Raw genomic sequence first — 11,053 nt, 5'->3', positions numbered from 1 at the left:
AAGCCTATCGCTTCTTCATCCTGAATGAATCATTGTTGGAGAATAAAATCATTTCCCAACAAGTAATCAGATCCTTGGCCTTCAGATTGCCAAACATTCTGGATGATAAATGTTCCTCCACCAATGGTGATATGAACATTTTTTGCTACTTTTTTCATGGTGAGATGGCTCCCATCAAATGTAACACCAGTAGCAGATTTTTTCTTATCTTCTTTCCAGAGTTCGTCTGGAATTGCAAATCTCTTTGCAACAGTAAATCCCGATCCATTATCTACAAAGGCATGTAGATGATATTTTTTATGATCAGGGAATTTCAGTCCAATTTCTATGTAGTTGTTGTATCTACTAGTAGAGACGACTTTCGATTGTTGAACCTCATTTTCCTGAGCTTGTTCCTTTGGAATGAATGGTTTACATTCTTCTGGAACAATTTCTGGTGTTTCAACCAGTTCAATATCTTCATCAATTTTTTCTTCACCGATGATTTCTTCCTTTATTTCTGAGGAAGAAGGTTCCATGGTTTCCTGGAACAGAGTTTCTACTTCTTTCGCTTTTTGCTCAGCGAAATACTCTTCATATTCTTGTTCAACCAATTGGCTTACAAGGCGGTTCTTGGTTTTCTTTCTTGCTTCAGCTATGAAGCATTCTTTGTGATAAGTCTTCTTAGACTCTTCACAAAACATAGGGAGACCATTCTTTTCGTGACATTAGCAGTAGTTACAAACGAATGTACCAGGGTTTACCTGATAAGAAGACATAAAAGATTTTGTCTTGCTTTCTTCCCAGTTTTTGATTCTCAAAACATTCATTTGTTTGGATTCGAAGTACTCTACTTCAGAATCTATCTCAGACTCAGATGAAGTTTCTTCTTCAGACCAGGCAGAATAAACTGACCTGTCATCATCTTCATCATCAGAATAGACTATCTCATAGCCTTTTATGTTTGCAGTTTCTACTATTTGCTCATATTCTTCAAAGATAGCTTTAGTAGACTTTTTACCCTTTTCCGGGCATTCATTGGCATAGTGCCCTTCAGCTTTACATAACCAACATCTGCAAGCTTTCTTGCTTGGTTGCTTATGCTGATGAGTATTCTTCTTTTTCTTGAAGAATTTCTTTTTAGGATCTTCATCCTGCTGCTTCTTGTAATTGGAACTTCTCTTGAATTTCCAATCTCTTTTCTGATTACTCTTTTTGAATTTTTTAGAGTAATAATTTTTTTTCTTCTTTCTGTGGAATTTGGATTCATTACATCCCCAGTTTGTGGGCATATCCAGTATTCTGTAACAGAAATTTTCAACTCCTTTGAGTTGTTTCTTAGCCATCTTAGCTCTAAGATTGGCTTTGCATTGCTCTTTCAGTAATTGCCGGATTCTGTCGGCAATTCCTCCAACTGAAAATCTTTCAATTGGATTTTCAGCTATGCTTTCTCTCACAGCTGTTCTCCATGGTTCAGGGAGTTTTCTGTGCAACAGATTAACTAGATCAGTATTCTCTAGTTCACCAATTGTACAGTAATATTCTTGAAACTCATTCAAGTATTCTTCGAAATATCTCATGTCACAAATCTTGAGAGCATAGATATTCGATTTTGCCGTTTCTTTGGCTTTTTCACTCAGATTTGAGAGATCTCCACAGAACTGATCGTACAGGGGTACTGCAAAATCATACGGAGACTTTGAATTTTTGATCTCTTCAAGCCAGTCTTTTCCTCTGGCAGTTTCTTTGAAAGATAGGTAGTACTTTTTTGCCACTCTAGTAAGAGTAGTTTCATAGTACACCTGCAAATCTGGTGCTTCAAATTTGCCAAGGGTAAGTGCAGAAGCCATCATCAGGCTATCTACCCATTGGTTAATGGTTTTTCTTTTATCTAGACTCTTGTCTAGATTTAACCAGATGCCGTAGTTCGTGATGGGAACTCTTGGCAGATTGTCCTCTGGGACAAATCTTTGGGAATTTCTTTCCCCTTTTTGACCCGTGGGGGCTTTCTGTAATGAGAGTTTTACTTTCCCTTTTTCTCTGCTAATGAAAGTTCTGGAGCTTTCTCCTTCTTCCATTTCAACATCTTGGTAAGGAAAGACTTTTCTTGTCTTTCTGATTTTAAATTCTTTCATTTCTTCGATTAATTTTTCTAATCGTTCAGGATTTTCACAATTCTTAGCTTCTTCACAAAGATTATAGAGCCTCTTAGCTCTGAGCATATGGACTGGTCTGTTTAGATCAGCTTCCAGATCTTCTTCTGATATTGGCTCTTCAATGGTGGGTTTTGTTCCACTGACACTAGCTTCTCTAGTGCTGTAGTTTTTTCTGAGAAGATTTCTGTTTATGCTGATATTCTGATGACTGACATCACTTTTTCTGTGATTGTCAAAATTTAGACTGATTTCTCCAGTCTTTCTACTTTCGTAGATTTTTGCTTTTGCACTTTCTGCTGGTAGTTTCGGACCGGATAATTTCCATTCAATAGGAAAAGTTACTTCATTCCAAGCAACCTTGTGAATCTGTTGTGAATAGTTCTTCTGGCTGGTGAGGAACCCAGTAGTGAGACCAGGGATGTTGGAGATCCGTGTCTTCGGCTCTACTGTGGTGCTCATCAGTTTATAGTATATTCTGTATACTATCGCCAATTCCTGCATATCATTTTTCATTGATATGCCATCTGTCTTGACTCTTAGTCGAAGACAGTGGGCTGCATCCTTCAAGCTGGTTGAGAAGTTGGGAAAGCAGTTGAAATATGCCACTTGATTACACAGTGATGCTTCTAGAGTTCCCAGCAAACTAGCTTGAAAGTCTGTCAGTCTGTTGTCTTGCAGGACACATAGGACTGAACAGTTGATGCCTTCTCTTGCCAAAAGCTTTATGCCGACTTGGACTGCTCCAATGTGCATAAATTGATACATCTTTGCTTGTGCTCTGGCAACTTCAGCTGGAGTGATCATCAAGAGATCTGTCTCTCCCGCTGTTGAGGGGGTTGTGAATTCAAGTAATTTGAAATGATGGCTGTCCATCAGGTCAAATGTTCCCCTTTTGTAGATCTGTTTGAAATCTAGCTTTGGAATTGAGGCGTTTTTTACCTCATGCTCGATTTCATTGTATTCAAATTCTTCAGAATTCAGGAGTTGTACTCCTTTCTTTTTCCCGAAGATGCTCATCATTTTGACATCTCGAGTTTCTTTCGGATTTTCATACCAAATACTAGTCTGACTAGTAGATAGTTCCAGAAAAATCATGTTTGGAACACAATTTGAGTCTAGTTTCTCTAATGGTTTGAACCCATTAGCTTTCTTTTTTACTGTAGGCACTTTCTTGTCCTTCAGTATATTTTTCATAGAATCCAACGTTTTTTGCTGTTCATTGATTTTTCTGCTAACACTCGTTAGCTTTTCTTCTTCCGTTTTTGGAAGTTCCTTGATATAATCTAGTTTGCTTTCCAATCTTTCCAATTGGTGGATTATAGCAGGTAATTTTTCTAGATGAGTTTGACATCTAGATAATTCTAGTAACAGCTTCTGATATTTCTCATCAGAAGATTTCAGTTGAGAAATTATTTTCTCTAATAACAATTCTGACATTGTCCCCATTAAAGAGGGGTTCTCCTTGAGCTATTTTACAAGCTCTGATACCAGTGATGTGCGGATCTAACCAATGCTCAAATAATCAAGAGGTTTTTGTTCCTCTTCCAGAACATATAGGAGATTATCTATCTCTTCTTCTATTTTATAGATTTTAGTCTGAAGTTTATAAATGATATCCCAATAGTTAGGAGAATCTCTATTAAGTCTTTCTCTAAAAGCTTTCAACTTTCTTAGTTTTTCTCTCTCTTTTTGTAATTCTCTACTGGTATTTTTGCAGATTGCAATCAACTCAAATCTATCTACAATCGAAATTATGAATAGTAATATGCACTGTTTACCTTTGAATTTAGAGGATGACTGTTACCTCTGCATTTATATATTTAAATTAAACTCTGATGGGCCCACCACGTTTCTAAAACCTTTAAATAGACAATGAAACAGACCACAAACCAAGTGAAAGAGACAACAAGCATATGCATATGCAAACTCTGACAAACTTTAATATGAAAGAAAGGGTACTAATGGTAGAGATTTTGAAAAGATGGGTAGGTAGGAAAGGAAACAAGGAAAAATTGTGTAAGGAGGAACAAAAATAAGACACTGGGGGTGTATGAGAAGTATTCTCAAGAATTTGGGGTGTATGAGCATTAACCCTTAATTATTTCTGAATTATATATAATTATTTATATCCTTCGTCTTGTGGAGTTTTTAGCTAATTTAATCAATTTATACATTTTTTAAGTTAAATGGGTCGCATTGTTAACCTTTAAATGATTCATTTTGTCTAACACTACACTACCTATTTATTAAATGGGTTAAGCGGGTTGGAAACGGATAATCTGTTTAATAAATAGGTTGGATTTGAGTTTAAATTTTTGACACGATTACTAAATGAGTTAGATTTGAGTTTGTTTCTTGCGACACGACAAATACCTTCACCCAACCATTGACAGTCCTAGAATTTACCAAAAAAAAAAAAGTTCGCTCTGTTTCTTTTTGTTGGTATGGACTTCTTCCTTTGCCAATGGACCTTATCCATGTTCAACCCAAAAAGAATTAGCGTCGAAGTAAAGCAAGCGTATATAATTGTACTCGATCCCAATAAAAATCAGAATCACTTCCCAAACACCAAAAACGACAGGTCGTCCGCTTCATCACTCTCTCTCTCTCTCTCTCTCTCTCTCTGCAGCTTCTTCTCAAAACCCGGCCACCATCTATATATATTCATGTAAGTTTTCCTTATTATATTTCTCACAAATCGCATTCTGGGTGCTTAAAGTATGCGACTTTCTTGTCCTCTAATCCCTAATTTATGTTTATCGTGATTGTTTGTAATCTTAGGGTTTTGGGTTTTAGTATTGTTTCTCCTTTTGATCAAAGTTTTGATCTTTTTTCTTTTAACGATTTATATCATCTTCTGAATAACACTGTTGTTCATAATGAACTGACCCCAATTTCAATAGATTAATTTTGATTATGAGTAATTTTTGCGCTTGTTTTAACAATTTGGAATCAATATTTTTGTTTAGGGGAATTTTTTCTATCACAGACTTTGATTGAGACTTTCAATGTTAAGACCATGATTTTGAGACTAGAGTTGTAATTGTTTTGCCATTTAACCTGACAGACCCATAAAGAAGGGCAAAGGAGAATAAGACCAGTCAGCAGTGAATAGCAGGTTTTCTTATATACTTGTTTAGTCTTGAGATTCTATGACATTGTAATTGTTTGTTTGAGTTGAAGGCTACTTTTGTTGTTGTTGTGTAGCACAAATGTTAATCCCTATAGCTAATTAGTTTTCTGTTTTCTGTAGCAATGATTAGGCTTTTTAAGGTAAAGGAAAAGCAGAAGGAACTTGCTGAAGCCAATGGAGGATCACCTCTTAAGAGGCAAAGCGCTGGAGAATTGCGCCTTCATAAAGGTTTTTTTTTCTCTCTCTCTAAGCTTTTGATTTGTTATATTTGTGATTGCTGCTGTGACTGTTTCATCTTTTTTTTGAAGTTTTTGCATGCCAGTGATTTCTGATTGTCTTGAAAGACTGAAAAAGGATCAGTTGATTAGACGATTTCAATCATATGGAATGTTCGTATTGTTTGAATTTTGGTGATGAGGAGTTTGAGTGTTCTAAACCACAGTATTTATAAGTTGGTTTTGAATGGTGAATGTAGAACATCCTTATCGTTCCTTGGTTTAGTAGTAAGACTTAGCAAAAGGGTTTTCAGGTTTTGTAGCAAGTCAAATAACCTTTTCTAACAAATGGAATGCTGAGTGTGTCATCTTTCTTTAAACTGAATTGATAGATCAAGTTGAGGTAATTTTGGACTTGGCTACAATTGGAATGGGGCAATTGAAATTTCTAAGATTCTTGATTGCATGTTTAAATGTTGTTGCTATTATGAACCATTATCCACATTCTTTACTGTCTTTTTCAGCCTATTTGTGTTATTGTTATCCTGAATTTTATCATCAGTTTAACAGAAAGTACTTTGTTTGGCATCTGATGCAGATATGTCTGAGTTGAATCTACCAAAGTCTTGTGCGATATCATTTCCCAATGGCAAGGATGATCTTATGAACTTTGAGGTTTCAATTAAACCAGATGAAGGATACTATACGTAAGAATTGCTCTACTTTTTGTCTGCAAAAGTTTGTCCAAACAGAATCTTCTATCAAAACTGCAAGTACTAATTTTAGACACCACATACATGAATATACTATACCCAGGCTGAAGTGTATATACATACATATGTGCATGGATTTTCCATTGCCGGACATATTGGATCTTGTAACACAAACACAATCAACAGTGTTGTGGGTTGTCTATTTCTGTTTTCATTTAGTAAAATGATTATATTTCTAATAGTCTTACATTTGTTGTGACAGAGGTGGTAAGTTTTTGTTTTCTTTTGAAGTTTCACCTATCTATCCACATGACGCACCAAAAGTAAAGTGTAAAACCAAGGTAGACCTGCACATCATAATTTATTCTATGGCTTTCTTCTCTTCTAGTTGTTTCGCCTGTATGGTACATTGTCTCATACATGGTACAACCGATTCTCAGGTCTACCATCCTAATATTGACTTGGAAGGAAATGTCTGCCTCAACATCCTACGAGAAGATTGGAAACCTGTCCTTAATATAAACACCATCGTTTATGGATTATATCATCTTTTCACGGTATTAGAATCGTCTCGACAGTTCTCTGTGATTTGTTGCCATCTGGTGTCAGAATGTTGCTTATTTTCTCGTCAACTTTGTTTGCAGGAACCAAATCATGAAGATCCCCTAAACCATGATGCAGCTGCAGTGTTGAGAGACAACCCGAAGATGTTTGAGTCTAATGTAAGAAGGGCTATGACCGGTGGATATGTGGGGCAGACCTTATTCCCAAGATGCATATAGCTTTTATTTGGTTGCACCAAAGTGCTAATTGACTTATTATCAAACTTAAAATGGATGTGGGATTGTAATATTTGTTGTTCTGACTGCATTTTCTTTCTTCATCTTGTTCAAGTATGGATGGAATTGTGGTGTTTAAAACAGTTCAACTTTTGTGATGCTATTATCCTACTTCAATGTATTAGGGACAGAATGCCTGTACTTAATGCATTTTCTCTGAGTACTAGTTATGTTGCAGTAACTCGAGCCTATGCTTGATAGGGATTCAGCCGAGGCCATTGATGTTACTATTTCTAACCGAAAAAAATAGTAAAGTTTTGGAAACTAGTGCATAATATCATATTACCAACTGCAAAAGTACTTATTATTCTCTTTAGCATTGACATCAAGTTTTTACAAACCCCTGAGGTTTCAAAAATACACGAGCATTCCCAGAGGTTTCAAAGTTGTTAAAGCTCTAGAATCAAATCACATTGACCACAATGTTCATAGCCTCATAGATGTGTATTTCTCAATGCTCAGCTTGGCATTACCACCAATGAATCATAGAATCAGAATGGAATTAGCTTCCTGTCACAAATCTCTTAGCCTCAAAGTAGAGTATGACTCTTCACAAAATATATTCTCAAACTTGTCACTGTATATTCCGGGTGAATGCGTGTAACCTTCAAATACTAAATCTAAAGAAATTGCCATAGCCATGAGAAATGAGAAGCCGAACGAGTTCTATTTTCACACGGATTTGCTGCTCCTTCAACCTAAGAATTACCTCATTTCACTTCGTTAGGCTCATCTCTTCCTCTTTTGCACTGGCAATTCTAGCACTCTCGCGGTCCTTTCTGAAAATCACATACAAAGGCGTATAAAACAAGCAACACAAACCAAATGGAACTGCCATCATCGAAATAAGCCCTTGAGATAATGCAAAGGCCTCCCTAGTAGACCCTTTAATCGGATCCACGGATTTTGCATCATAGCCAAACATCTTCTCTGAAAGAATTCCAACCAAAGGAGCAGCAAAAGAAGAGAAGGATCCTTCGAAAGCCCGATCAAATGCATAAATCATAGTTCGGTGTTTGGTAGGAACAACCTCAGCAAACATAGGACCATTTGCAGCAGTAGCATTCCAGCTGATAGTTAAACCCATCAAGGTGAGAGTGACGGCAAAGGTGTAATAGCTGTCTACTGACTGCGGGATTACTTTGAGTAAAAACCAAGAAAATGGAATTCCCATGAAGGCGCTGAACTGTGCACACATGATGCGGCCAGTGTGGGGGTAGATTCGTGACATTCGATCTGCTATTATTCCACCAAGAAGAGACCCCGTAGCACATCCAACAGCAAAGAGACTGAGCAGGGCTGCTGTACTGTTGTGATCAAAACCTGCGAAAATGGACTAGAAGGTGAAAACTTTGTGCATAATGAAAATAGAACTGGAATTTGCAGTAGTAGTAGTTACCTATAAGTTCGAACCACATAGTGAAGAACACCATGGCAGTCCATGGTAGCGACCCAACAACGCCCTGCAAGACAATTATTTGAAATGTCGGCACTTTAACAACCGACTTCATGGCTGTCCAAGACTCTATCCAAACTGATGCTGCAGTTGAAGTAGTACTGCCCTTTATTATCAAATCATTCCTACAACATAAAACCCCCAAATCACTCTTCTCCACCCACAATAACAAAATCCACAATTTGTTCAGGAATTCAAATTTACAAGTACCTCTCAAAACTCTGGTCAGCACCATGAGTGATAGGAACTAGTTTTCTAGGGTCAACCACAAACATGAACACAAGGAACCCAATTAGTGAACTCAGTGCTGCCATTAGAATGAAGGCAATACGCCATCCAGGTATGCTCCAGTACATGTTACCAGCCATAAGTGTGGCCACAACACCGCCTCCAATGCCACCCAAAGAACCAACAAGACTTACCATCCCAAACCCAGCCCCTCTCACGCCATCATTATAGCTATCAGCAATGAAAGACTGAAGGGCTGGTATGACAATTGCCAGCCCGAACCCATTCACTGCTCTCCAGAGTGCAGCTTGAGCAAAATGGTGGCTTGCACCCACTGCAGCAGTTGATATTGCCCAGCAGAAAGTGCCCATTGCAAGCACGGTGGGGCGGTCGTATAAGAGGACTAGTACACCTGCAAGGGGAGATGCCATTCCCTGCACAAAGTTCCTGATGAATGTGAGATATCCGAGGTCAGATGGCCCGGCATTGAAAGCTTCACTGACTTCTTTGTACACAGATGGGAGTAGATTCTCATCGGCTCGCTCCATTATAGCAGCCAAGTTGATGAGAATGAGAGACAGAGAAACCCCCAAAACCTTTCTTGTTCTGTGAAAACAACACATATTGACAGGATAAAGAAAACACTGTCAATCAATTGTGAAACTCTTTCATCATATAAACTCTTCAGTACAGAGGATTTTGCAATCTTGTGTCATAATTAAAGGGATTCTCTTCAATCCAAAATTTCAAGGTGAATCAGAATCAACACAATCATATCCCCATGATGTTGACAATCTCACATTCTTAAACAAAACTGAAAAATTAGTAAAACCATGTAAAGGAACTTCCTATTTTATTGCATTGAAATACTTTAGTTCCATTCCATGATCACTAACCAAATCAAAACTTAGACACATACATCCCATAAGCATAAATTCAATAGCAACAAACACTAAAGAGCATCCCTTAAATGGTAACCCCTTCATTGTAAGGATGCGTATTAAGGCGAAAATTCTACGGTGCTCCGAAGTATTAAAACTCCTAAGCCATGAGGAGCCATTAGATTAGTCATTGTTTGAAGGAGTTTCAATACTTCGGATCACTGTAGAACACCCTGTATTAAGGTGAGGAGTGGCTTGCCAGATCTGAAAGCAATGCTAGAAATCCTAGAACACTCAAAAAGCATTGACTTTACCGATTCCAAACTTATCGGAAACTAAAAACTGATACTTCAGGCATCAACAACCCACAAAAAGCAACCAAATCCTTATATACCAAATTTTTCACTGACAAAACACATAGACATACAAACTGAAAGAACAACAACATAGGAAGAAACGACGGTTAGCGTCAACTAACCTCATGGCTTCCAAACGTCTAAAAAAACCGGGTGTTGATAGAAAAGAGGAAGATGGGTATCTGGAGGCCCGTTTAAGGCCCATAAAATCTTCTGCCCTCCAAAGAACTCGGACAAGCCCTCTGCATCTATGGCGGATCTGAAAACACACAACCCTGAACTCGATTCATATGACGTTGGTTGCACGGCCATTGCAGTCTCCTACTTGCTTACGTTTTTTAAAATATTTACGAGATTCGATTTTTTTTTTTTTATTGATTTTCATTGTTTTGGGTCGTTCCAAAACGCGCGCGCCCCGGATTTGTCTTGCCTATAATAAATTATCTTGTGCTTAATTTTCTTTCCGTGTACGGTCGGATCGAGGGTGATGGGATTTTGTTGACTTGCTTGTGGGTTTGATTTTATCCGTTGATTCTGTTTTTGTTTTGAATTTTATTTGGGGCTTTTATTTTCTTTGTATGCATTTTGTCGTGTTCTTTGATCTCCAGTCAACGCACTACTAATGGAGTGTTATGATTGTAACTTGTTTGGATAGAATCTTATCGGATATCTTATTTCTGTGTTTACTGTAAAGACTTGAAAGTAATTCAATGATGTATTATAAATTTAAGAGTTATGATCAACTTTAGAACAGTAGTGAGAACTATTTTTTGAGTAAATCCTATTAATCAAATTGAAGAAGAGTATCCAAATTGTCAAGGGAGAAATCTTTTAAACAACCCCTTTAAGAGAATATTTTTAAGTCTTCAACAGAGAAAGTCACGAGTGTTGTAGAGAATCTGAATTTTGGAGGAATTTGCTGTGTATTCTCATTGATAATATGAGCCTCTTTATATAGAGGATTACAATGTATAGAATCTCAATCATACAAGGAAAGTAATCGTACATTGAATAGGAATCTAGATCCTTCTAATTTAACCATATTACCACTAGGTCAAGTAACCTAGAGTTTGGGCTAAACACAAATAGAGATATCC

General features: G+C 37.3%; 2 protein-coding genes across 3 annotated transcripts; one reads left to right on the top strand and one right to left on the bottom strand.

Moving 5' to 3' along the window:
- Positions 1 to 4,657: 4,657 nt before the first annotated feature.
- Positions 4,658 to 7,201, top strand: LOC112186668 (NEDD8-conjugating enzyme Ubc12). Of its 2 annotated transcripts, none has more exons than XM_024325166.2 (7): positions 4,658 to 4,803; positions 5,203 to 5,253; positions 5,389 to 5,496; positions 6,082 to 6,190; positions 6,459 to 6,537; positions 6,637 to 6,753; positions 6,841 to 7,201. In XM_024325166.2, exons 3-7 carry the CDS (start codon positions 5,391 to 5,393, stop codon positions 6,976 to 6,978), a joined length of 549 nt encoding a protein of 182 aa, XP_024180934.1. In that variant the 5' UTR covers positions 4,658 to 4,803; positions 5,203 to 5,253; positions 5,389 to 5,390; the 3' UTR covers positions 6,979 to 7,201. The 2 variants fall into 2 exon arrangements, with proteins under 2 accessions (XP_024180934.1, XP_024180935.1); XM_024325167.2 differs by having other exon boundaries at positions 4,776 to 4,853.
- Positions 7,202 to 7,315: 114 nt separating this feature from the next.
- Positions 7,316 to 10,350, bottom strand: LOC112186667 (multidrug resistance protein 2). The gene is made up of 4 exons (XM_024325164.2): positions 10,079 to 10,350; positions 8,702 to 9,325; positions 8,435 to 8,616; positions 7,316 to 8,358 (listed from the first exon to the last, which is right to left on the bottom strand). The coding sequence occupies exons 1-4, from the start codon at positions 10,159 to 10,161 to the stop codon at positions 7,751 to 7,753; spliced, it is 1,497 nt and encodes a 498-aa protein (XP_024180932.1). The 5' UTR covers positions 10,162 to 10,350; the 3' UTR covers positions 7,316 to 7,750.
- Between the last annotated feature and the right edge of the window lie 703 nt (positions 10,351 to 11,053).

Source organism: Rosa chinensis, chromosome 2, assembly GCF_002994745.2.
Source record: "Rosa chinensis cultivar Old Blush chromosome 2, RchiOBHm-V2, whole genome shotgun sequence".
Classification (NCBI taxonomy): domain Eukaryota; kingdom Viridiplantae; phylum Streptophyta; class Magnoliopsida; order Rosales; family Rosaceae; genus Rosa; species Rosa chinensis.
This window is presented reverse-complemented; position numbering and strand designations above follow the sequence as displayed.

Bases quoted from the DNA above. Each gene is read 5' to 3' on its own strand.
- LOC112186668 (XM_024325166.2), top strand. From the start codon at position 5,391: ATGATTAGGCTTTTTAAGGTAAAGGAAAAGCAGAAGGAACTTGCTGAA. The intron at 6,191-6,458 runs GTAAGAATTGCT...TTGTTGTGACAG, and splicing joins CCAGATGAAGGATACTATAC to AGGTGGTAAGTTTTTGTTTT. The intron at 6,754-6,840 runs GTATTAGAATCG...CTTTGTTTGCAG, and splicing joins GATTATATCATCTTTTCACG to GAACCAAATCATGAAGATCC.
- LOC112186667 (XM_024325164.2), bottom strand. From the start codon at position 10,161: ATGGGCCTTAAACGGGCCTCCAGATACCCATCTTCCTCTTTTCTATCA. The intron at 8,617-8,701 runs GTACTTGTAAAT...TTTATGTTGTAG, and splicing joins GCTGACCAGAGTTTTGAGAG to GAATGATTTGATAATAAAGG. The intron at 8,359-8,434 runs GTAACTACTACT...CCATTTTCGCAG, and splicing joins TATGTGGTTCGAACTTATAG to GTTTTGATCACAACAGTACA.